The sequence below is a fragment of the Macrobrachium rosenbergii genome, chromosome 55 (genome assembly GCF_040412425.1).
Source record: "Macrobrachium rosenbergii isolate ZJJX-2024 chromosome 55, ASM4041242v1, whole genome shotgun sequence".
Lineage (NCBI taxonomy): Eukaryota > Metazoa > Arthropoda > Malacostraca > Decapoda > Palaemonidae > Macrobrachium > Macrobrachium rosenbergii.
Window position 1 is genome coordinate 51,253,100 of NC_089795.1, and position 27,367 is coordinate 51,280,466.

The following is a 27,367-nucleotide window of genomic DNA, read 5'->3' on the forward strand; positions in this document are numbered from 1 at the left end:
CTATTGTGTTCAAAACCATTGCCTATGATTTTGATGGCTCTGGCATAGGGAACGCACTTTTAATCTGATAAGTATCAAAACTTGGGTACTAAATAATACATGGAAAAATTAGGTAGGGTTATAAATATACACTTGGCAACTTTTACCTTTATCCAATGCTTTGATAAAAGGTGTTGCTGAAAAACTGTTTCATTGGCTCTGAATTCCATAGCAGTCACATAATTTGAAAAGACACCGAGTGGTTATGAATTCAGTAGTCACATAATTTGAAGAGACACCGAGGGGTTATGAATTCCATGTCACAATGGGCAAGATGCCACAAAGGAAGTGAACCCAAAAAAGGCAGGAGACAGGGGCCTTGCACCTGTAGGAAGCCCAACTCATCTACTGGTCATTTTGCTGTTACTGGTAGTAAGGACAATACATCTCTTTTCAGCTTGATGGCTTCTCTTGCAGTGATCCTGGCCAAGTGTCTCTCAAGGTCTTGTTCCAATCTGAGAGATTGGAATTTTAAATATAGGAGGAAAACTTGCCACTGCGCTGGGCATGAGGGCAGTTGAAGGACTCCATGTTTAAACATCGCATTGCATTTGATTTTTAGGGGGGAACAAAATTTCTAAACAAAATCCATGATTGATTCACAGTTAGTCTTTCGCATTGTTCAGCTAATCTCTGTGAGTGGTGACTGTCAGTTTCTTGCGAGAGATGACATTGATCTCTAAACATGTTGCTCTTGCAGTCTTAAGGACTTCTCTTTGGGTGTTTCATTGAAATGCCCTTGCCTCTTTCTTTCACAGTCATGGTTTAATCTTTCCTCTCTCTCTTCAGTATTTTCATTTGCTGCCATATGACGTATTTGCAAACGTTCTAATCTTTGTTGGTCGGTTTCATTGTGTAGACGACGATGATCTCTGTCGCGTTGTTCAGCTAATCTTTGTGGGGTTTGTCAGATCTTGTTCTTAATCTGAGAGACAAAGATTTATTAAAATAAGAACAATAAGGGTAGGAAGTGGCTGAATTACTTTCCTTCTCAGATTACCTAAAGATTGTGACAAGCCTTTGATGTGCACCTGTGTGTAGTTGTCTTTCAGGAGGAATCATGATGTAGTTTTATTGAAAATCTGTAATACCTACTCGATTACCATCCCAAGTAATTAGTAGATGCTTAGGTATTAAAAATGAATGCTGGTTAGGTGCTAAAAACACCTCCTGATTAGTGACTACTTATAAGGAAAAAATACAATTCCCTGTACTTCACAGGAATTTAGTTAATTTCCATTTCATAGATAGAAACTGCTTACCTTACTGAAAGTGCCTTCCTTCTGCATATGAAAGTTTTGGAATGACATCTAACAACTCTTGTAATAAGGATTGATTCCTCTCAATGATAAAGTATTAAAATGGGATAAAACATAATGTTCTGTCTCTCACGGATAATGATTTCTCAGCCAAGTGTTGCTCGTTGAATTACTGGTATGAGTAAAATGAGAGGATTATGTTTAGAATAACATAAAAATTGATTTAAATAATTGTTTTGAAAGACAAGTAGAAGAAAAGGGCATGTGTTCTTTATGATATCAAGCCCTATGTGGTTGGTAAATATGCAGTAGTCCTATACAGGTGAAGTTAAGTGAACTTTTCCTTGTGTGAAGCTGTTCAAAGACTCTGTAGCGTGAAAAGAAGTCTGTCAGACCACCTATGTGATCATGAGGCATATGGATGCAGCTTAGACTCATCCTCTGTGTCTCAAACAGATTTTCTTATACATCCATTCATTGTTTTCAAGATGTCTCATTCAGTACTGTATAATTACCAATTATTTTTTTTTTATTGCCTTTAGATATATAAAAGCATGTTCTGTATAAACTTGCTTATTTTTGTGCCAATGTTGCATTGCCCCTTGTCCAAGAAGGGTGGTATGGTTCTAACTAACTAGAATATTTTGACAGAATGACTTGTTCCTTGTGGATTTGTATTGTCATGTATTGTAAACTAACACTTGAACTTATCAGGTGTCAAGCAGAGAATAGGTAATTCACACAGGTGGTTTTTCTTTAGAATGGCGCAGGAAATGACAGTGGTCAACCTGTTGGGAGTGCACAGGAGAAGCAGGTTATGTAGCTCTGTATATATAGTGTAGAATGATATGATTTTCATTATTGTCAATTCTAGAATTTTAGTATTTTAAAGTTGGATTTATTCTTTCCATACTCTCGCACATTATGAATAGCCTATGTCGTTTGAGTGATTTTGGTCTGTGTTCTTTTAGACGAAGAAGTAATGGAAAGGTTGCACTGCATGTAATTAGTTGTACTATGCATATTTATTATATTTATTCTTGTTTGCTTGCATGGTTACTTTATGAAACCTTCTTCTGTGACTTTTAGGAGAAGGATTTTCTTGTGATTTGCACTTTGGTTTTGTTAGTTGTATTTGCATGATCAATTGGAAAAGACTTTGAATACACAAGCTGTTAGGTCTTCTCTGATATGCTACCATAGGAAGCAAATGGGGTATGTTAAGAAAATTAGGAATTCATCATTTGGGAGTAGAAGCCTGTAATTTAGCAAATTACTACATTTCAAAGGAAATTCTTTCTTTGATACGAAAATTTGTCGTGTGAATTAATAAGAATTTGAAGAGATTCATTATCTGAACAATATGCAAGGTTATTGGAGTAGAGTGTAGTGGTATAAGTTAAGTTTTCTTTTTCTTGATCATTCTTATTCTTGGCAGTAACATTGTGTAGTTACCCAAAACAGTTGTTTGAAAATGACTTTCTAAACATGCAGAGGGATACTTTGATGAATTTCACAAGTTGTGTGAAAAGCCCTTTTCATTTTGTTCATGCTTCTATGGACACTATTTTTCTTTTTCATACAGAGAACACCGAGATGGAATATGATGGCCGCATCAGGCTCCTCTCCTAAAGAAAAAAATGAAAATGTGGCAGATAGTTAATTCTTTAGGTGGATGACAGTGTTGGTGTTTCAGAGGATAGTAACTAAACTTGGAAATGGTATTTTTGAAATGAACCTTACCTCTCCATTACTGTATATAGCTTTTACTTCCACGTCAGCAGTAGTAAAAGCTATATAATGGAGAGATAAGTATTTAAAAAATGAATCTTAATTGTTCCCACACAATATACAAACCATCAATCCTTTGCATAAGGAATTACTTTCAGCGAAGCTGGAATGGCCGATTAACTTGCGAACAAGGTGGTTAGGCAGTTAACTACGTTAACTACCGTCCGATTGGTGGGAGGCCTGCCCGGCTGGACGTAAACATTCCAATTTGCTTTCGTCCGTTGTGCGATGAGGACATGTGTCTCTTCTCTCTCCCCAGCTTGCCGTTTCGCTTTTTTCCCGATGAGATCTTTCTTGTTTGCTTTTGTGATTACAGGCAGTCCCCGGGTTATGACGGGTCCCGCTTATGACGTTCTGAGGTTACGACACTTTTCAAATATATTCATCAGAAATGATTTCCCGGTTTACGACACATGTTCCGGGGTTACGATGCTTATGACGCTGATCCGACAGAAGAAATATGGGTCCAAAACAGCAGAATAATCAAAATTTGGTGTTTTTTTTTTATGAAAAACTCAATAAAAATGCAGTGTACATCATTTTCAATGCACCCAAAGCATTAAAAGTAAGGTTTTCTTTGGATTTTTGATGATATTTGACGATTTTTCAGCTTACGACGATTTTCGGGATGCGGTGTAGGAACGGAACCCCCACCATAAACCGGGGACTGCCTGTATTTGATTGATTGATTGTGTTTTGAGTTTGTTAAATGTGAACCTCGTAACCATCTTAGCTTGTGCGGAAGGGCAGTGCCCCGATGTTGATGGTAGGCCTTGCACCCACTTCTGCTCCTCTATTGATGTTGACCCTCATGTCCTCTGCGCTAGTTGCTGGGGAGCATGACTGTAAGCCAGACTCTACATGTGAGGAGTGTAGTTCCTGGTCTCTGGTGCAGTGGGTGAAGTTTACCAACAGGAGGTAGTACAAGAAGAAGGCATCCAAAGCGTCGTCTGGTGGTTACATGCCGCTGACTACGCCTTTGGTTACCAAACCTTCTTCTTTGTTTCTGCCTCCTGGTAAACTTCCTTCCCGAAAGAGACTGTGTCTCCTTTGGGAGCGATCTCTCCCTCGTCATCTTCACTTGAATCACCAGGTGAAGACCGCTGGGGCAGAGGGTTGCTGGCGATGAGGATAACGTTGGTTTGGTGGTCTCCACTTGTTCTGAGAGGGAAGCTTCTTCCTTTGGGCGAGAGGAGTCTACCTCCCCAACCTGTCTGTTTCTTTTTCAGGTCAGGCAGACAAATTCCGAGAGACTTAGGTGTTCCTTCAGTACAGGGCTTGCTTGCACACCTGAAGTCATCTTGTACGCCCGAGATTCCTGTAGTAACTCACGCCTCTGTCACTGCTACTACCAATACAGTGACGATGATGGCGTTTGCCAAAACAACCACGGTTACCACTCATACTCCAACCCTGACGACCCCAGCTGTTGTGGACCATACTGCGCCCCATGCTCCTGCCCGGGTTACATTGTAACCCTCCCGCATGCTGTTCCTGCCACTCCCTCCTGTATGGGGGGACCCTATGCAGACCACGATCCTGAAGAAGATGTCTAAGAAGAAGAAGTTGAGGAAAATGAGTCATAAGGTGTCATTGTCATCTTCTCGTCTTTGTCTTGGTCTTTGCTTCTGCTGCCTCCTCCCCTTCTTCTGACGCTCGCCAGCCGAAGAAGAATGTTGCTCCCAAACCCCCATCAGAAGTCCTGTCTTGGGGCTACTAAGGGACTGCCTTCCTCCACAGGGGTGGCAGTGGGATCTCTCATTGGCTTACCCGAGTCTTTGGACTTTGGGGCTGTTTCTCGTACCTCGCCGAGGTCTAGTGATTCGGGAGCCTTGAGTATGCAAGTCTCCAAGGCCCACGCACTTGAAACCAGTTCTGGGAAGTCTTCTTCCAAGACTGGTGCTGTGCCTGCCTCCTCCCGTGTTTCTTCGGACACTCGGGTAGGAGAGGCTCCTGTTAATCGTCCCGTATGTGGTTTGGGAGCTGATTTGGGAGCTTGATACCTCGAGTACCCCAAACCAGTGCTGGAGAACCTGCTCCCCAGTCTGGTTCTGGCACAGGACGAGAGTTGTCGAAGCATGCAGGTGCTTCTTGACCTCCTACTGGTACTTCTTTGAGTACTTGGCCAGGTTCTCGACCTAGTGCTTCGGACTTGAGGGTCTGAGCACCTGGAGATGCAACGAGGAGGTCCCTATCTCAGACTTCTTCTTGCCAGGAGGCTTTGGCCTTGAAGAAGACTGGCGCACGTCGTGAGGACGGTGTAAGTTCGTGGCTGGGAGTACGCGACCATTCTCCTTTGGCTAGCCCTCGTTCACATGATGGACTCCGCTCACCTGATGAGAGCCTTTGGGTATGAGCATAGGCACTCTCCTAGACCCGTGCAGCCATCTCCATTGCGGGTTGGTGATTGCCCACGGCTTTTCTCGTGCTCGATCCCCCTCACCTATCCCCTCAACCTCCTGGGGTTGCACTGGGAGGCCTGAGTCGGACAGGAAGGGCTCCGATGGGAATGCTTTTTCCCAACGTAGTCCTACCATGAAGGCCTACACTCTGGGTTCTGTTCTCAGACTGACTCAGATGTACAGTACAGTATGCCCAAGTGGTTGAGAGAGGATCAAAGGGGTCTGCCGAGGTTCTCCCTCATGTGGGGAGAGTGGATTTGGAGGACCTCACCCTGGAGGGACCCGAGGGTCCTCTTCCCAAGGACTCAGACACCCCCAAGATACAGAGGACCTTTGCAGAGATCATTGTGCTGATTCATCAGCACGACGATCTCAGGGAAGGGGCCATGTCCACTGCTCTGGGTCATTCATTGTTCCTCGAATCTTTCATTGGGGCTGCCATGGTTTGGGATTCCTGAAGGAGTACTCGAGTAAGTGAATTCTCTGGTCTCTGGTTAGGAGAATTGGCTTTGCTCAAATTGTTTGGAGAAGCTTCTTCTCCCTCCTCTCCTCGACAGAAGCGTTTTCACACACCCTCGGAGGGGTCTTTGCCAACTAAGCAGGTTGACCTAGACCTGGTTTGTCTAGGCCTGGGTCTTTCACCGCAGCAGCTTACTGCGGAAGGGGTCTCTCTCTCTCTCAGCAAGAGGCAGCGAACTTGGAGGCTACCACCATGGCAGCACTCCAGTCAGTCTCCTGGTTGGATCTGTGGTCCTTCACAGTTTCCAAGGTAGCTGCCTCCTTGGGTGTGATCACCCCTGGAGAGGACTCTGTCTTTGGGAGACTGTGCCAGTCTGGAGGTAGGGCTGTCTCCTACCTGGCCCACCAGATGGCAAACCTGTGGGTTAACGTGGTGTTGAAGAGGAGAGACGCCGTCCTGAATCAGATCTCCAGGTTCGTCGGTCCCAAAGTGGCTCTGACCCTAAGGAATGGACCATCGCTGGGTTCTGCCTCTCTCTTTTCTAGAGATCAGGTAGATGCTGCGGTGTATGGGAGATGTGTTGAGGATAACGACTGCCTTGTCCACCAGGCAGTAGCAAAGACCTCTGGGTCTTTGCTTGCCACTGTGGCTCGACCCTTGGGTCAAGCTAGCACTTCCTCGGCCCCTAGGAAGTCCAAGACTTTGAAGGGCGGCCAAGGAAACGCCCAGCCTTCTTCCTCCTCTGCCAAGAAGGAGGCGCATTACAGAAAGGCTGTTCAAGTTGTGTAATCTTCCTTCCATTGCTCTGTTTGCCACCTGGCACAACAGACCCATATGTCATCATACCAGACCCATGCGCCACCTCAGAGTATGCTTTCTAGCACCCATGGGACAACCTCGACGCTTACGCCTTCTCTCCATTTTTGTCTGATTCGCAGGGTGAGTAGCAGGGTGGTGATCACACCAAATCTCAGATTGACCCTGGTGGCTCCCAAGTGGCCACATGCTGAACTCTGCTATCCGAGGCACTGAGAGAGATTCCCCCCTGGCACAACCTTCTGTGCCTTCACGGTTGGAGACTACCCAGCATGTCTTGCAAGCGGGAGGCTTTTCTCGCTGCACAGCAATGGAGATGGCTGGATATCTCAGACAATCCTCTTCAGCAATATACCAGGGAAATTGGGCTGTCTTCTGTGGTTGGTATCGTAGGCGGGGTCTCTCTCTGGTTGGAGCCACTATTCAGCAGGTAGTGGACTTCGTCTTTCTTCACCAAGAGAAGCTTCTCTCCATCTCGGCTGTAAAAGGCTATAGGGCTGCCCTGGGCCTAGTCTTACTCCTAAGAAGAGTAGATATCTCCTCGCTGGAAATTTCTCTGCTGATGAGAAGTTTCTGTAGGTCTTGCCCTCCCAGGGACCTCAGGCTCCCTAAGTGGGACGTGACTCTCATGTTGAGGAACCTGATTCGTGCACTGTAGGGGCCAATACGAGAGTTGTCAGACAGGGATCTTACCCTCAAGACTGTCTTCTAGCTTGTTGACGTTAAACCCTTGAGGGGATGGGGATCAGTTACACTCGATTTCGTCCCGGATTTCGTGGCAAAGACTCAGAATCCGTCAGTCCCTGACGCCAGATTAAAGTCCTTCATGATCCCCTCCCTAGAGGACTTTGTTGCTAATAATCCAGACAAGATGCTACTATATCCTGTTAGAGTGCTGCGGTGCTATCTTTAGAAGACTTGACATCTCAGGCCTAAGTGTCGATGATGCTTTGTTAGTACTGGCTTGTCCAAGAAAGAGTTGTCCAAGAACATAGTCTCTTTCTGGCTTTGTGAGACAATCAAGAGAATGTACTCTGCTGTTGGCGAGGATGACACCAGTTTGTTCTGTCTGAGAGCTCACAGAGTCAGGGGCATTGGTCCATCCCTTGTGTTCCAGAAAGATCTGTTGGTTCCTCAGGTACTGAAGGCAGGGTTGTGGTTGCACCAGACTACCTTCACGTTTTTTTTACCTTTGGGATATTGCTCACAAGTCCATGGATACCTTTTCCATGGGACTGTGGTGGCTGCTCAACAAATGTAGCTTACCTGGCTCCTCTAAGAGGACAGGTTGCATCCTGCCTAAGGTGTTCGGTTATGGAAGGAAGAGTGTATGTGTGAGTGGCTGGCCTTTCCTCCTCTTTCTTCTTCATAATCCTTCACTCTCTCTCTATGGCCAGAGAGAAGAGTAAGGAGCCATCACCTGTTGGAACTGGTGACCAATGCATGTAAGTGTCACATCGAGCATCCGTTCCGCTCTCGTATGTTTTAGAATTATAGAAGCAATTCTGCCCCGTTCTCTAGGAAGGGGATCCTGACAGTAAAACAAACCCTATACAGTACAGTCTACCCCCTGTATTCGCAGGCGATATATACCACAACCACCCGCATATAGCTAAAATCAGCAAGTACTTAAAACCCCCCTCTAAAAATGCTTATAACTGCCTATCTTGAAAGTTCAAATACCAATTGTATACTTAAAGTATCATCCTACATCAGATATACCTTAAACTCTTAAACTATTATTGCAGTATTAATCTTTGAAATGATATTAATATCATTTCAAAGTCATCTTGAACATTTTACCCTTAAAAATATATACATATGTACTTTTAACCCTTCCAGCCAATAACAGAGAGAGAGAGAGAGAGAGAGAGAGAGAGAGAGAGAGAGAGAGAGAGAGAGAGAGAGAGAGAGAGAGATGAACTGAGTTGCTTACATCAGGTAAACAATTAAAAATGTCAGTAATACAGTATATATTATGTATATCTTTCTGTCTGTCCATCCATTTATCTATTATATATCTATCTATCTAACTCTCACCTTTATGAGATGAGAGAGAGAGAGAGAGAGAGAGAGAGAGAGAGAGAGAGAGAGAGAGAGCACTGAGTGGACAACATATATTTTACCAAGAGTGGGCAACACTTTCTACCCTTCATGTCAATATGTCAAGATATTTGACAGGTTACACCCTCCCCCCTCGCTCCAAAGCTTATGGACAAGACTGGGAAAAAGATGAGGCAAAAAATTTATTGATTTATTGAACTAAAATCTTACTAATTCACTGTATATTTTCTTTAACGAATTGATATTTTTCTGTGTTTACATCAATATTAATATTTGAAAATGAGCAAATCATTTATTTATCATACAAAATAAATGTACATATTACATATGCATAAAAATTCTCTCATCTTGGTAAGAGAGAGAGAGAGAGAGAGAGAGAGAGAGAGAGAGAGAGAATGATTATTTTTATATTATTTAATGTTATTTAATCTTAGTAAACTTAATATTTGAAAATTAGTACTGTAAATCATTATTTTATCATAAAATGTATATGTAGGTACAGTACAGTACAGTATTTAGTCATGAAAATAATACGAAAAAATCCGCAAATAGGCAAATTTTCCACATATAATTTATAGATAGGTTCCACTGAAAAATCCACAAATAGGTGAGTCTGCGAATCGTGAGTCTGCAAAAAGCGGGGGTTGAATGTATTTATATTTGTTTGCTGTCTCCTACTCATAGCTTCAACCTAGCCCTTTTCGAGTGATGTTGCATTTTTACCCACTCATTCGAAAAGGCCCAGAAGTCTCAGTTGAACATGTAGTGCTTACACTCCATTCGACATGTCAGAGGCGCGGTACTCTTCCTCGCTCTAATCGACCGGGAAAAGAACTCAGGTGTGGGAAACTCCAGATTCCTCCTTCCAAGAAGTAAGTCTTCCTTATGTAAAGGACCAATGGTTTGTATATTGTGGGGGAACAAATAACAAATTTTTAAAGTAATTTGTATTTTTCCTAACTATACAAACCTTGGGTCCTTCTTCATGCCACCCCTCAATCTGTTAACAGGGCCAAAAGGCAAATTGGAATATTTACATCCGGGTGGGCAGGACTCCAGCCAACCGGACGTTAATTAACTGCCTAACCACCTTGTTCGAAAGTTAAATGGCTGTTCCAGCTTCGCTGAATGTAATTTCTTGTGTAAAAGACCTCAGGTTTGTATACTTAAGAAAAATACAAATTACTTTAAAAATTTGTTATATTAAGTATCTATATTTTATCTTGGGTTGTAAAACCCAGTGTTTGCACACTGTTAGAGATAAATGATAATGGGAAAAAGTAAGTAATGTTCATTAATTAGTAACCATATGAAAGGCATTAGAAACAAAGGTTTCTGTGAACATAGAGGAGAGGTAAATGACAATGGGGAAGTTCATGAATTATCAACTAAATGCAAGGCATTAGAATTGTTTTCTATGAATGGGTAAAGGAGGATTTTTATAGCACAAACAGACACTAGGAGCCCCTCCTTCTTTCTGAAAAGTAGAAAGCTTGCTTTTATGTCATTTTGAATAGATTGAAGTTTAATAGTTGAATTAGGCCTTCAACATTGTCACGTACAATAGCTCTTCTTTTGTTACTCTTCACAGTTTATACTTCCATCCGTTGCTAATTTTACAGCATTGTGAGGTCACGCTCATTATGTAGTTGCTGTATATTGATATGGCTCATATTATTCTTATTTTTATCCTTATCTAAATATTACCCTTGAATAATTTTGAAAATTTGGGATTTGAAATGGAAATTATTGCTATGACAGTCACAGCCAAAAAAACTCTGGACACCCCCTTTAAATGAACAAAAATCAGAACAGTGTTATAAAAATGGAAAATAATAGGCAAAGTTTTTGTTTTGTTACTTTTTATTCAATAGTATACATTCTTCCATTATTTTTAAGTACATCTCGTAATCTTTTTGGTATAGAATGAGCTAAATCTTTAAAATACTGTGCGTCCATTTCCTCAAACCAGAACTTCCTGATCGCATCCTTCCACATGGGCAACGATGTTTTCTCTTCTCCCATGGCATTCAGTTGTCGTTTCACGTAAGCCCAGGAGTTTTCTATTGGATTTAGGTATGGCGAATTACCAGGCCAGTTCAACTTCTAATATTGTGTTCCTCAAACACCTTTTTAGCATTATATGATTGGTGGCAAGAGGCTCTTTCTTGCATAAAGACTCGCATCCCTAACAGGTCTTTATAAGGGACAAGTTTGTTCTCTAAAACATTAACATACCACTCTCCATTCATTGTTGTACTCAATGGAAGAAAATATATACCACCACTGCCTCCTTATCCAGTTGTAAAGAAGACAGAGATTGTTACGTTATGGAGGGCTGGGAAGTCAAAGAGAGCCATAGCAGAAGAGATGGGCATTGCCAAAAGTACTGTCTCCATGTGGTGCAACTGTGCCAAAACGGCCGACATAGAAACTGCATTGCAACGGAAGAAAGACTCTGGAAGACCAAGAAAGATGACTGAAAGGACAGACAACCTAATGAAAAGGATTGTTATAAAACACCCATCAATGCCAGCAACAATTTTGAAGTCAGAAAATTCCATTTTACTTGGTAATGTATCAGAAAAACTGTACAACATTGTTTGCAGAAAGATCTTGGTCTCCCGTCTCATGTTGCAGCAAAGAAGCCCCTCCTTTCTAAGGCTGTGAAAATGAAGTGAAGGAAATTTTGCAGAGATTATTTGCATTGGACTGAAAAAGACTGGGAAAGAGTTGTATTTAGCGATGAATCCTGTTTCTACATCGTTCATAGTGCTGGCAGGAAGCTGAAGGGCCCCCTCGGATCAGATAAGCTGCCGTCGCGATGCGCGGTCCAAAACTGTGAAACAGCATGGTTACGTGATGGTGTGGCGGTGCTTCAGTGGATACAGAGGCAGTGGTGGTTTATATTTTCATCCATCGAGAACAGCAATGAATGGAGACCGGTATGTTAATGTTTAAGAGAACGAACTTGTCCCTTATAAAGATCTGTTAGGGATGTGAGTCTTTATGCAAGATGGAATCCTTTGCCACCGATCAAATAATGCTAAAAAGGTGTATGAGGAACACAAGGTAATTCACCAGACCTAAATCCAATAGAAAACTGCTGGTCCTAGGTGAAACGACGACTGAATGCCGTGGGAGAAGAGAAAACATCATTGCCCACGTTGAAGGATGTGATCAGTAAGTTTTGGACAGAAGAAATGGATGCACAGTATTTTAAAGATTAATTCATTCTCTGCCAAAAAGATTAAGAGATGTACTTAAAGATGATGGAGAAATGTCAAAATATTGAATAAAAGGTAATAAAACAAAAATTTTGCCTGTTATTTTCTGTTTTTATACCATTGTTCTGATTTTTGTTCATTTAAAGGGGGTGTCCGAGTTTTTTGCGGTGACTGTATTATTATTATTACTATTATTATAAGACATTACTTTAACATAACACCTATGTAGTCTTGTAAAAGTATACAGTAATACGAATAACAGTGCGTAATAGTATTGAGGTTAGATTTCAAGATTTAAAAAAAAAAAAAGACAACAATATGGATGTAAAGGTTCCAAAACACTAAGAATGTAAATGTAGTATCCCCCAACCCTCTTGCTCTCTTGCTCCACAGAAGAGATGGAAAAAAGAATTATGGTACTTTTTGATTTCAGCCATTTTTTTTGTCTATGGGTTTCAGGGTATCGAGGTCAGGAGATTTTCGTGGGAAATATTGATAGAATTTTAAGGTAGAAATGTGTGTGCCAAATTCTGAGTTTGGAATTAACTTTGTTGCTTCAGGAATTCTGCAGTAAGTCTGTAGTTATTATTATATAATGTGTGATGTGACAGCATTTTTATGGAACAGGCCAAACGGTCATTTGTTCAAGTAACAAGTATTGATAGTATGGAATACAGTAATCTTATGGTCAAAATTAAAAAATCAGAGTAAAGAGATGGAGATGCTGAACAAAAGGTTAAAAGTCCAAAGTATTATTTTCTTTTTGCACATTGAATTTCCCTTATGTCACTTTGAAACAGAAATTCAGTGTGTTTGTGTATCATTAACTGCCTCAAGATATTTCTTCTTCACAAGTAACTTGACAAATAATGAATTTTAGATAATGTATGCAGTTTTTTATTCCTATTCTTATATGTGATGCAGTAATATCCGAAACATTGCCCTTACCGAGATGTTTTGCACAAGTGATGTCTCTTGCTGGATTAAGATTTTGTTGCATAACTGCTACACAGGATTTTTGTCTTCCAAGTTTTATTTCATTTGGTGATGGTCTTCTCTGTATCTGTTTAGACTGCATTCCAGATGGCATGATGCAACGGCATTTTAATGGAACATGTCTTTATCACTAGACTTCATGGATACCCAGTCATTTGTTGCCTTTTATTGCTTAGTCACTTTAATCCACATGTACTCCTTAATATGTGACAAGTCTGGCTTGTCCTCTTGCTACTTATCAGGTTGTGTATTTGACAAAGTGTGCTGATATAAACATCTATTGTAATTCATGCTTTGGGCAGCATCCTAGGAGGAAGTAGATGGCCTTTACCTTGTAGGGCATGCTAATGTACATTATAGTATTGCAGGCATGGTTAGACCATATCTCTTCTGGATCAATGTTTCATTTTAGAAGGAAGTTGAAAATCGAAAAATGTTTTCTTCTTGGTGAAGGCAGAGTGATTTTCAGGACCTAGAAGTTAGTATTCAAACCATAGCTGTAACAGGTACTAGACATCTTTACAGAATTATGAGGATTATGCAAGAAGTAATCTAAGTAAATACCATAGATCTTGATAGCTACAGGTATTCTACCAAGCACCAAATTGATTTGCATTTGGTTAGAAGTTTAAAAGAGAAGATAGTGACTTAGCTGGAAGGGAAAGTAACGCTTCCATGTAAGGATTTCATTATTAATTTCACATAGCTTTGTATTGACATCACTAGGCCAGAGTTCTAGACTTTCATAAGGCTCACCTGAAGGATTTGTCCATACATGAGAAGTAGAAATTAAGACCATTTGGATTTTAATGAAAAAAAAAAACAAAATTGGATGCTGTATTTTTTGTGGGTGAATTACTTAATTTGGCCAAGACCTGCTTAGATAAAGCAGTCACAAAAGGATGTAGAAATATAAATGGTGAAAGGATAGTTCTAAAGGAACATGCTGGAAATACACAAAGTGCCTCTACTTGCATTAAGTTGAGCAATGCTCCATGGTGCTTGTTTATCCAGACCAGTAAAATTTCCTTTAAAAACTTATTGAATAACCTTACCAGAAACTAAGCCTGATGAAATACAATCAGGAAATATGTATTAAAAATCTTACTACACTAATGAAAGTTTGTCAATTCGTGTGTGTATGGTAAATTTGTTTGAAAATGGTTAATTGTCAGTTATACGAATAGTCTTTACTTATTTTAAAAGTAGCTCATTTATATCCATCTCTTTGTCACTCATCTTGTTCAGTAATAGTTTCAGATGTAGGATATGCTTTTCTTGTTTAATTTTTGACTGATTCTTAAGCATAGTAAGTAGTAGTTACCCAGAACAGTAGTGCCTAAATGTGTCTTTGTTTTTATGTTATGTATCGAGTCAGAAAATGAAGATGATTGGAATGGAATGAAGTAAATGTGTATAGAAAAAACAAATAGGTATGTAGGGGATAAGAAACAGAATAGGAAGGATGAAAATTGAGCAAATCCAAAGGATACCTAAAATTCTCAGCTCTCATAGGGCCTTGATATATGTTGACAGTATGATGCACATGCCACATTGTTGGTTGCTTGTCAGAGTTTATGCCCTATGGGGAAAAGGGATAAAAAAAATATTTATATAAAAAAACAACTGGTTTTGACATAGGAAAAACCTATTTTTGGTAGTCGCTGTTGAGTCTTCAAGGAGTTACTTTCCATGGTCTACCAGAGCACCATGGATCTCTGGTAGACCTTGAGGACGAAACAAGCAACTACGCTATCAAAAATACAAAATAAAAAGTAAGTAACAGCCCTCAAATGTTTGGATTGACAGAAAATCAAGTTCTGGGACTTCAGATGTTTTGATAGCAGAAATAAAACGAATCTTGAGCCATTAAGTGCTTGGAAGTGCTACATCAAGCTTCTTCTCTTGATTATGTAGACTAGGCTTACAGTGTATGAGGTATTGTGCTGCTGTTTAATGTAAAAAAAAATTGTGTGAGGAAATTGAAGCCATTATTATTGAACAAAAAAGAAACTTAAGGTGTAAGTTGAGTGTTGCATTGTGGGATTGTCTGCAAAAGCTGTTGGGAGGTATTATAATTTGAAATTATAGCTCCTGCAATGAGCATGGTGAGTGGACACACAAGGTGAATGGTAGTCAGTAATGTTAGTATAAGTTTTCTTGTCTTTTAACTCCTTGTTTGTTAATAAACAGCATGAGATATTGAATGTAACTCTTGTTGGTTCTTGTAGGTGTGTTCTTGTTTCCTCCTGTGCTTAACTGAGAAATAGCAAATACTGATTTAGGAAGATACACCAAATTAACTTTTTTTTTTTTTTTCCCAAGAAGGGATCATACCTCAACAAATCCACAACCCACTTAATGATATGACATAGGAGTAAAAAGTATTCTTTTGTGAAGTAATCATGTCGCAAGGTCAGGTCATGAATTTGTTTTTACCTTCTAAATTCTTTTTCCAATTTCAAGTTGTTATAAGGAAGTTCTGAGAGCATGCATACAAAAAATATGGACTATACCTGATATAGATTTGTCTGCATCACCTTTGGAGTAACCTTTTATGCACCAGTACACTGTTCTCAGCATTTCTGCCATGCATGGAACAATTTTAGAAAGTCCCAGTGTTGGTGTGTGTTAAGAGCTATCTACAGTTTGTTTTGAAACCCCTCCTTGGTGTCAGCTGCAACCCTTCAGTGTTAACTCCAGCTTTGAGAAGAGGAAGATAATTCGGGGAGCCAAGTGTAGGAAGTAAAGAGGGGCAAGTTGGATGTTCTTCCTCTTACACCCCAAAACATTCCAAGAGATGTGTTGTGGCCTAATATATTTAATAACCTTGACACTTCTTGGGAATGTGTTCTTGAATGGTCATCTGGCAAAGTGTCACTCAGAGCATCTTCCATGGCTCAGTACTTTATTGTCTTATGCTTACTGAGACATTTCAAGGGTTAGACATGGAATTTGAGGTTTGCTTTCTATCCACAGTCAAACTGCTAATGAGTTTGTGCATGCAGTTCCAGAACTTGTGTGCACTGGTTCTATTGATGATTAAATGACGTCATGTATTGTATAGATTCTCTAAAGTTACTGCTCACCTATGCTCTGCTGCTTTGCTTGCATACCTGTACTTTGTTCCATCATTTGCAGTGTGATAGGCTCAGAACTTTTTGATAGCTCTTGATTCATACTGAATGGTATAGAAATGGATACCTGATCTGTATCTAGGTTAATGTGTTTATTACTTAGATTTGAAAGTTTTGTCTGCAAAAAGAAAAGACTTAAATCTCTCTGATTATTAAGTGTGAGAGTTGTAATCATTTGATAGGGTAATGTTCATTATTTGAGTGATGTGTTTGTAGTGTGTATTGCATTTGTGTTTTATGATGGTGAGATACTGATACAGTTCGTTTCCTTTTGAGTAATTTTTGTAACTTTAGTTGTCACTATTTATGGAATTCATGACCTGTCATTTGTATTGAATATCTGTTCATTTGTTTTGAGTTTGAGTTTAATTACCATTTCACTGTTTTGTTATTTGGTGATGACTGATTTTGTCTCTTTTACAAGGATGAAGTTGGAGGTGTGTTGTAAACAGCATGTAGAAGGAAAGTAAGAATGGAGGGTATCCGATAATTATTGGAAGTCTGAAGACTTACAAAGGTGGTCTTTTTCTCTTTTGGTTAGTTTGTTTAAAATCTGTGAATTAAGAACTTCAGTAGAATTGCTTAACAGTGACCCCTTTTAAATGATTAGGACATAATCGAGTATGACTTGATAGATTTCTAAATATATTCCTAAATCTGATGATTTGGTATAGTAGTTTAATAACATTTTTTCTTGGACTTTGCATATTTATTCTAGAGACTTAATTCTACGTGTATATGCACCCCACCGGGGCACTCTTCCACTGTCTTCACAAGTAATGCCAAAATAAATTTGTGGCACGTTCGCTAAAGACTGCCTTATGTTGGCTTCAGACTAAGTAAGTGTGTAGGAATGGGAAATTTCAGTTGTGGAATGTGTCAGAGTCAGGTGGTGATTTGTTCCATATGTGGTTCTGTATTGAGGCCTTTTTTTTCCATTTTATACGTCTGGAGAGTAGTTGTAGTTTTCCAAGTGGATTATTTGTATACCACCAGTTCCTGCTGTAGGATGAATATATTTAATTATGCATTCATTCACTTGCCCCACTTATAAGTATTTCATACTTTTCTCTGTGATCGCATTCATGTTATTTGTATTTTAATTGTTGACATGTAAAAGGTTACAAGCAGTTACTAAGGATCACATCCAGAAGTTTTTAATGTGGATTGGAGTGGCAAGGCTTTACTGGAGCTGTGATTGTGTTGGACAGTTGGCTATTTAGTTATGATCTTTGATATCCATACAAAACCAAGGAAGTCTACATATCTTAAAGGAAGAGAAGGTTCAAATACAGTATATTTTATTCTGGTCTGCTTTATTGTCTTTTTTTATGGTTTCATATAGACTGCTATAAGAAATACCTGATAAGACTTAGATCTCTGCATGAATGCATGAAATTTTTTATGTGTGAATCCATAATTCATTCAGACCTTGATGTTTTATGAATGTTCTTTGTAATTTGTATGATGTTATCTAATTTGTTTATTTTCCATGTGAACAACTTGAGAGGAAATGTTTTCTATCAAGACAATGGTATTTTTGGCCATATTTTGTATTTGGATGTAGAGCATGTAAATTTATACATTTATAATACTGAATCTTTTGTTGAACACATGAATTTGATTTTCATATTTAAGTACTTCTGTTGTAAATTACATTCACATTTCCATGGAAATGTTCTTCTAGTGTATTACTCAGCTAATTCATACAGTAGAGAGAATGGCATTTAAGAATATATAGGGAAACAGTGTCTCACTGCCAAGGATATACAGTATTGCTTTATATAGCATAAATTTTGTTCATGTCCTTAATATTAGTGAATAGATTAATTTCTTTATGACCAGAAATTTTAGTATTTTTGGCCAAGCTGTCGTGGATCGTAACAAGTTACTGATGATCCTTCTACTGCATTGTAGGCAGGGGGTGCAGATGGGAGCACGGTGCAGCACCCAGGGGGCGGTTATGGGGGCAGTAAGAAACAGCGTAGTCGACGAGGGGGTAAACACAGGTTTGTGTCCCTGTCTGTTTAATGATTTAATTAGCATCCCATAGTAGAACATAGTTTTCTTTCAACGGACTAGTTACGAGTACATGCTACAATTGGGGTTTTATTAAATACAACAATCTGGATCTTGGGCAGACTTGTAGAGTATATCACAGGGGACTGTAAAGCCACAAATCACTGGAGACATGGAAGCTTGTAATTGTGATCCTCATATTATAAATTGGTGAGTGCCCTGAAGGTTATATTAAAACTGTCTGAAGTACTCATTGATAAGCTGTGAAATTTCATCAAGAGGTAAAATCATATTGGTACTGCTTTTGAAAATTATGAGAGGAGTTCATAGCTCAGAAACTACCTCACTACAGTGATAGTGGCAAAATTGCTCATATTTTGTTATTGTTACAGTATCAGAGGCAAAATTGCTCATATTTTGTTAATATTACAATACCATATGGCTTAAAATGTTTCAGTTTATCCCTTTTAGTACTGTTAGATAACAAAATCCAAACTTTTGTTTTGTTGGACATGTTTCTATAACCATTACTGCCTCACTGTCTTCACAGTAAAACTGCTTTTGATTAATGGTTTGAAATTGAATATTTGAAAGGAACCTTGAATTTCAGGGTTCTTTTGTAACTGATGTAGCTGGGAGTCTCTAGGTACCCTTAGATAACCAGTAGTCTTTTGCACACTCCTGTGAAGAAAATGCACTCAAGAGGCATAACTCACAATCCTCGGTAATGCCTCCATCAGGGCAGTTATGTCTGCATTTGATGCTTGGGGTGGTATGGGCTCATATTATTGTTGGTTAAGCACTGTACATGCTTTAGTGAAAAATGTTTCAGAATTCTCTGTTGAATTTTATTTTGGGTATGCCTAGGTTATTAATCTGGTAGTGGACTTTCTAAGTGTTAATATTTGGGCTTTCAGTTATACATGTATAAGACATTATAAGCTACAAGAGTGGATGATATCTTAAGTAGTAAAGTCCTTTGCAAAGTATGTATTGAAGCCTGGTGTTGAGTCTAAGAAATGTTTTAGTGTTTGAAGGCTAGAAGTGTGGAATAGAGAGAAGAGGATGTAAAATCAGTCCAGCCAAAATTAAGCTTATGGAAAGCATAGAGTATAGATTTTTTATGCAATCTTCAAGAACAGGAAATGGGGAAGAGAGGGAGGAGAAGCACTGTGTTGTTGTGAAAAGACTATATTTTGGAAAAGGTAGAACATTTCTGTTACCATAGGATAGAATTACCATATTCAGAGAGGAAAAGGACAATTTATACAGAAATCAGTTGGAATCGAGGACATTTAGAAATAAAGCAAAATTTAAACCATAAACTTTTATGAAAGAACACATCACAACAATCTCATAATAAAGTGCTTGTGCTCCTTATTAAGTCATATTTTTGGAGATGCTCTGTGTGATAAAACTTCTTGGTTTCTTAGCTGACAAGTATAAAATCCATGCATGTCATAATGTTGAAATTGTATTGTGCAATTATGAGACTCCAATTTGTCTATTTTGCCCAGTGGGCCACTGAGCATTTGTTAGTGGTAAAACTCTCAACACTTGCTTAATAGGAGATTCATTTAATCAGTTCACTCTATTTTAGCAAATGAGTCTATGATTATATAACTCCCTCACTTAGGTAAATGCATTACAGTACTTGTAGATTCCTAAAAGTACTCAGCTACACTGCTCTGAAAAAATTTATACATACATCGTTGAACATCACAAACCAGTTTTACTTTACCTGTCTATAGGACAATCATGTTAGTGTCCCATCATGACTGGATTAATTTGTGAACTGCAGCATGATAAGTTCATTTCTTAGCGAGTGAGTAATGTAGGCTGTTTCAATCACTCATTATTGGCACTCAGACTGTGAAGGATGCAGTTTCAAGACTAATAACGTGACTTGGTGAACACTAGAATAGAAACTAATTGTTGTTTTAGTGTTTTAATCTTAGGAAAGTTGGGATCTCCTGTTATCGATTACCATCATAGTAATTGAGAATTTTCCTGTGTTGCAGATCTAGAGGGAATAACAATGCTGCAGTTGGCAACGCTGGATTGCAGAGTCCCACTTCCCAAGTTGCAGCAGCATCTCCTCCAGCTTCAGGAGTACCTCCTGTTGTTAGTGGTACCTCAGTTCCAAATTCTGCAGTGGGGACTCAGCCAAGGCCAGAGAGCTGCAAATCGCCACGAACTGCAGCTCAAGTGTCTGTGTGAACCCTCCCATTACAGTAAAAGGTATTGAAAATTCATGTCTGGCTAAATTCAAAGAAACTATGTTTTTCTTTTGCACAGCAAAATGTGTATAAACTGAAATTTGTCTTGGAAAACTGTCCACTTTAGGTCCATTTATAGTTGAATCTAACTCTTCGTTTCATCAAGTTTGTCATCTAAGGCTTTTGTTTCTGATGAGTCACAGTTGTTACCTGATTTTTGAAAAGGATCGTATTTACTTTCTGTTGCTTGCCACTTGTACTTTATTGATGTTGGATGAGAGTATGGACTGTCAAGAGGACGATTGTCATGATGTTTTTTGGCATTTTACGGAATATGTACGTTTCGAAGTCCCAGATACATACAGTATATAAAAGTTGTCTGAAAGAGTGATATCTTTTAATAAATTCTGTATGCAGTGAACGTATGAAGGTCTCAGTGCATTATCAAATTTGTCATAATTTTTTAAGTGCTTACTTAGGATATTTTATTTTCAAAGTTTTAGGTTCGCTGCAGTTTTGTGTCAGGCTGTGTCAGGTTCATGTGACAATCTTATGTGCTTTCTGAGTGAAGACACTTCGGAGAGTAAGTTGGGGATCATTTAAATGGAAAACAGTTTTCATTTTAAACTTCAGTACAGTATATATTGTTTGATTTTTTTTATTTTACTGTTATATTTTCAGATTTCTTTAATTTGATTTATTGTTTAACTTCTCCTATCTTGTAGGAACACTTACTGTAATTTATTATTATTATTTATGTAATTTTTTTTATTTCAAATGAAATGAAGCCATAGCTGTTTGATGTCATCTGAAAAAATTCTAGTTTTTGATTCATAGGCCTTTTCTTTTCATTATTAAAGTTTGTATGAATGATTCTTTTATACTTAGAGCACTAAGAAAACCATGAAGTTATTATCTTGTGCAAAGCAGATTTGGGAATGCCATTAGCCAAGTTTTGAATGATTTATATTCTATATAGTCTAAACTAATTGGCTTACAGATGTCAGAAGATACATTTTCTGATTTTGACCTAAGTTTTCATTTCCTTTTTGATATTTTGTTTTATGTTACTTCACTTTAGTTAACTCTGATGATTGCTTTACAGGATATGAAATACAATATGGTTTTTCATTGTCTGGAACAATCCTTGATGCTCTAAAGATACCCAAGGATGATTTTTTCTTATCTTTGGAAGATTCCCTTTCAATGATATTGATAAATGAAAAGTTGTCCATTAATAAACAAAGGTTTACTGGAATTATAGACGTGCTTTTACTGGTTTGAAAGGATATAAAGTAAAATCTTACTTGAAATGTAGCCTGCCTTCTACTGGTCTGGAAGGTTTGATTGTCTTCTTCCTGTTGACATGGCTAATACTTAACCAGTTAAACTTGAGGATTTCAGTTTTTCCGTTGACTCTTGTTTTAGATTACGAATTTATGCTAGTCAATTTTGTTATAGCGTAATTAAATGCTAAGATTCTTTGTTTTGTTGTGTTTTAGAAGTTGGTCTCTCATCATCAAGAAATTTATTAACATCTTACCTTTGTAGTGGAAACAATATTGGGATTTTTTCCAGTTAAAAATTAAAAACATCACAATAATGAATTATTAATTTAACAGGTATTTCTGACATTTATGAATAGTATTGACCATGTTTTTGATTACTATTGTTTATTACTATATAGAGGTGTCTGAAAATGTAACAAAACATTGTTTCCTCAAGTTAACTGAACCTAAGTACAGTAAATAAAGTACAGTATGCTAATTAATTCAAAGGGATATTAATTATGTCAAACTGTTGTATTCTTGTGTTGTTTACAAGAGAATGGAAGAAAATGGCAAAAGTGAGTCATTTAGGTGAAAATGGTCCAGTATGGTTCCTTCATTTTGTGTTAATGTGATTTTTCCTTCATTTAACTCTTTGGCATAAAACTGCCAAGTAGTGGAGTGCTTGTTCATTTAGGGACCTTGTTAAAAAATGTCCACCAACTGCGTAGTGATTTTGTAGTGTTACTGTACGTACGTGACAGAAAGAATCAATAACTGATGCAGTTTATTTCTGAATTTAGGTATACTTTTTTTACTTCATTTTAATTGTAAATGATCTCAGATGTGTCTGAAATTCTTTCCTTATCAGGTCATATTCCTTTTTCTATTATACACTACCAGTGGTAGGTGGTGGAACCGTAGTGACCATATTTTTATGTTTCCAGAGTTGTTAGGAGTGGTGCTTAGTGAACAAGAAAATAAAGATACATTAGCTAATATGGATTCCAGCTCTTCGTAAATGTTTTACATCCCTCTTTCCATGTATGGTCGGACAAAACATTATTTTTCCCAGTTCTTCTTTGTCATGTGCTCTTTCTGCATGAATCCCTGTCAGGTCTAGGTCTTCTTCTGTTCCTTTTCTTCATGTTTTCCTGTGTTGTCCTACAGGTCTTTGTCCTGCTATTGCTGTTTTGACCAAGTGTCCTTATCCTATCTCTTCACATGACCTAACCATGTCGGTTTTTAAGATATTAGCTTTTCTTTTGAGCCTCGGACTTTCATCTAATTTTTTGGATTTTGATCATCATTAAATAGCCTCAGAAGGAAATTTGGCACTGATTTTGTTAAAATATATTTACAATAGCTAGTCTTCTCCTGTCCTTAGATCTAGTTTTGCTTTGCTTTTCCTGTAGAACCTTAAAATAATATTCACATTTTCATAGGTACAGTTCATTGTTGTTCCATATGATTGGTTTAGCTTCAGTTGATTCAGTTCTTATGATTTCTGAGCCATTGATTCATGACATTATTTATAACTCTTTGCATGTTTATTGTAAAGGGGGAGTTTGAGCAAATTTGCTCAGTTGATTTAAATCATATTATATTCTAATCAGTCATAATTTCAGCGTATAATTACAATTGCAGTTATGTTTTTTACACTTTTGAATCCAGTGTAAATTTATGCAGGAAGATGATATTATGCATAGTATGAATCACATTGCAGTTTATGTGTGATTATAGTACTGTATGTCTGTTACACCAAGTAGCCTAGTACACACACAGGTCTTGCGTTGGATAAGTCTGTTGCTGGTAAATGGAAGACAGTAATTACCAATTCTAATATCTATCAAACTGGTATGATGAATACTCTGGAGTGTTGTGCAGAATGTTTTTGATGGTGATTGAATGGTCATTAAGATGCCCTTTTTCATTTGAATAATAAATGCCTCAGTATAATTCTCCCAAGATTCTTGCATTTTGGAATTCTGTTATTATTCATCGGAGACCAGGATAATCTCATCCATTTAATTTTGTATTACTGGTTAAACTATGAAATGTATATAATAAAATATTGTAAATTTTTATGAATGTCCTCTAATAATTTGAAAAAGTATTCTGATTATTTTGCCATAATGGTAATTAGAAAATATTTTTAAACATTATTGTAAAAATCTTATAGACGATTGTGATCCAGATATTATCGTGGGATCTTGCTGCTTTTGGCAATTATATTGGGAAAGAATTTCCAGAAATCATTCTTGATAACTTGGGTTTCTTTTAGCATCTACCATTCATGCAATCATGGATCATCTTTGAACTCTTTCAGGAGATATGGAAGAACTGTCATAAAATTACCTGAGCTTGTGCAGATGTTTAGTAGAAAATTGAAATGTCAGAATGCAAGTGCTTGTAGTTTGTTTTGATTTTCTTTTTAATCGTTAAATAGCATCAAATTTAGTTATATCATACCTGGTATTGCTTGCAGTAGCAGAATTCCAAAATCTGTTGGAGAATTTAATCGTTGCGTAATTTCTGTGCTAAATCTGATTAGTATGACTTTTTCATATTTCTTTTTAGTCACATCAGATTGACAAGTTGTGAGTTTTCCTTTTATCAAACGTTTCACTCACAGTAGGTCTTTCATGACAACAGAGTTGCAGAGTATCATTTTGATAATTTTTCTGATTACACAAGTATATGACACTGAAGTTGTTAAAATTTTCTTGTGGTTTAATCGAAGCAGTTGTGATCTGAGTTAAAAATTTAAGCTCAGTGGTCATATCAAGTTACTTGATAACAATAATTAAATTATATTAGTGCAATATTTTTCACAATTGCAATTTATATGTTATATACATACTGCATAACCTTTTTTTTAATTGTATTTGTTTTAATTCTTCTCTTGAATTTTTCCTCGTTTTTTCACAGAGCCAATCTTTATTTATGTTTGATAGCCTTTATTTCTTTAGTGATTGTGTTTCACTGTCTTGGATTCATAGTGGACCTCAGCAAAAAATATTCGAGGAGAGAGTTCATGGGCCTTTGGTGGAATTAGTCAGTGTGTATCATTGTGTAATTGACTTGGAATTGGTTTGGAATCAATTTGGAATTTAGAACTGTGTGCCAGTTGCAAGTTCACAAAATAAAAGCCAGACATGTCATTAATTTCGTTGTTTATTCCAACACATTGCTGTGCTTCTTGTATATTGTAAAGCGGAGTCATTGTCTTGTCTCACGGAATTTACAGTCTAACACTAGATTATCCAAAGATCTCATTAATCTAAATTGCACTGTTGTACAATGAAGCAAAAAAAAAAAAAAGCTTTGTTTTTGAAAGTGAGAGCAAATGAAAGATCCTTTTATTTCTTCTTCTACCTGGACACACCATTATCAGACACGTATCAAGTGTCCCAGGCCACATCACTTCCTTGTATTTTTAGATACAGAGGTAAAGTAAATGATTTATTGATGCTGCAGTGAGAAAGGTGTGTTGCTAAGAGAACAGACAATTTTTTTCTCGAGTTTGGTAGGGCCATAGATATTTTGAAATCAGAATTACAAGCTGTTTTTTTTCTGGAGTATTTAAGGGTTTTGTAAAAGCAAGAAAGATATGAACTGTTTAGGGCACTCATGCCCAAAAACTGGCTAGGATTGGTATTTATTTTATCCGAGTGAATATTTTACCTTTTTATCTAGGCATAGGGATTGCAACTTACGGTTGTACGATGTGATAAAATTAAATATTTTAAAATTTTCTGTGTCTTTTATTATCCATTTTCTAAAACGTAATTTGAGTTTTCATGTAAGTTTAATTATATTCGCAGGAAGTGTGCAGGCCATATAATTTACAAGAGATATCAGTTTGAAGTTTGCATATTTTACAAGAGATGTCAGTTTGAAGTTTGCAAATTTACATGAAGTTGAGATTGATCATCTCTGAAGAGGTTTAATATTGTTCAGGAACTTTGTTAGATATATAAGCAATAAGTGATATAAGGTATCCCAGTTTTCTTGGAGTTGACACTGACATGGAAATCTTGAACTGCTGGACAAGATCATTTGTCATCCCAGGAAATGAAGAGTCTGAGACAATGTGTCAATAGGATTACGCCAATCGAAATGAAAGGTAAGTAAAAGGAAAAAAATGCCCAATCAACTGATCAAGTCAGTATGACCTTGATTTCCATCCTTGGAAGCCTGATGGGTCATTCTTCACCCTTAAGGCCTTTGTCCATAAGGTTAATAGTTGCCAATTTTAAACTGATTAGCATTGCAGATCTTTGGCCTCAGCATTTGCTTTTAAAGCCTTTGAAAAATTCTTTTGGTGTTTGAAAGGTCAGTGACATTTCATTTGGTACAAGTGTAGCCTTAGTTTTGATATGCTTTTGTTTTAGTGTTAATATAATATGAGTAATAATGATAACAAAATTGGCAAGTGTTTCACTTTGTGTGGTCATTTGTCAAGGTCAGATTCAACCAAAAAAGTATTGGTTTTGCTTATTGATTATTTTATTAATTTATGTATTTATTTACATCTATGTCTGTCAATATTCTTAATATTTTTTATTCGTGTTATTAATGTATGTATAATGTTTATCAGTATTTTTCATTTTAGTTTATGTTAGTTTTTTATATCTCATTCATAATGAATGGAGCCTTCAAATAATTCTGTTCAGTTTCGTACATCAGTCCATAAGCTGACCTGTCCATACCTTTTAACACCCTGCTGCTCTTATGGGCTTCTTAAAATCAAGGGGCCACCAGTGCTGGCATACAGTCCACTTGATATAAAACCAGCCTCTTTTAAATCTTCATGGAATTTTTAGCACTGAAACAAGTTTGGTAAAATTTTTCGACAAGGTTATTCTTATGTTTTCATTTTGTTCATTCCCGTTTTTCATTCCATTCATCTTTGCATTATGTATGTGGATAATAATGATAATTTTGATAACAGAATTACAGTTATAACGATGATTGCTAGAGATTGATTCCTAGGGAATCTGATCCCCATCAGGAACAGCCAAACAAGTGCCATAGTCAACATTTTTATTCTACTGGGACGTTTCGGCTTCAACACACTAAGCCGTTTTTGACGTAAAATAGAGGCAAAACACCAAAGCATAAAATTTTATACTGGTAAAGTACAAATCAAAGAAAGGTCTCACTCGAGAATAAAATATTTGTTTTTTTTATAAACTATGGTACCATCAATAAGAACACACTGCTCAGAAAGGAAGAAAACGTAGTGTTAAAACTGATACAGTCCAGTGAATTACAATAGTCATTCGAAAAACAAACTTAGATGAGAAAAATAAAAGGTCACAGATATCAAATAAAATGCAGGACTAAGAAACATTAAAAAAAAAAAAAAAAAAATCAAGACAAGAAAAATTGCACAATAGATGAATTAGCCTAGTGACTGGAAAGCGAGAGAGGATAGAAAATCAGTAGATTATGGATAACAGAAAGGAAGGCTGATCTTGTTTGAGTTGTGGCTTAAAGTTAAGTATACCTTAGTTTAACCAGACCACTGAGCTGATTAACAGTTCTCCTAGGGCTGGCCTGAAGGATTAGACATTTTACGTGGCTAAGAACCTGTTGGTTACCTAGCAGCAGAACCACAGCTATTGTGGAATCTGAACCACATTATACCGAGAAATGAATTTC

The 27,367-nt window shown here is 37.6% G+C and overlaps 1 protein-coding gene across 7 annotated transcripts in view; it reads left to right on the top strand.

Annotated features, from left to right (window-relative positions):
* Positions 1 to 27,017, top strand: part of GTPBP1 (GTP-binding protein 1) — a 57,733-nt gene extending 30,716 nt beyond the window's left edge. For 2 of the 7 annotated variants that reach the window (XM_067098508.1, XM_067098505.1), the window contains exons 12-14: positions 2,059 to 2,112; positions 18,109 to 18,200; positions 20,232 to 25,454. In XM_067098508.1, coding sequence (XP_066954609.1) covers positions 2,059 to 2,112; positions 18,109 to 18,200; positions 20,232 to 20,430 — 345 coding nt within the window. In that variant the 3' untranslated portion in view covers positions 20,431 to 25,454. Of the gene's footprint in view, positions 1 to 2,058; positions 2,113 to 2,883; positions 3,141 to 18,108; positions 18,201 to 20,231; positions 25,455 to 25,524 lie in introns of those variants that run through there. The other 5 variants (XM_067098506.1, XM_067098510.1, XM_067098509.1 and 2 more) reach the window with 5 other exon arrangements.
* Positions 27,018 to 27,367: the final 350 nt, after the last annotated feature.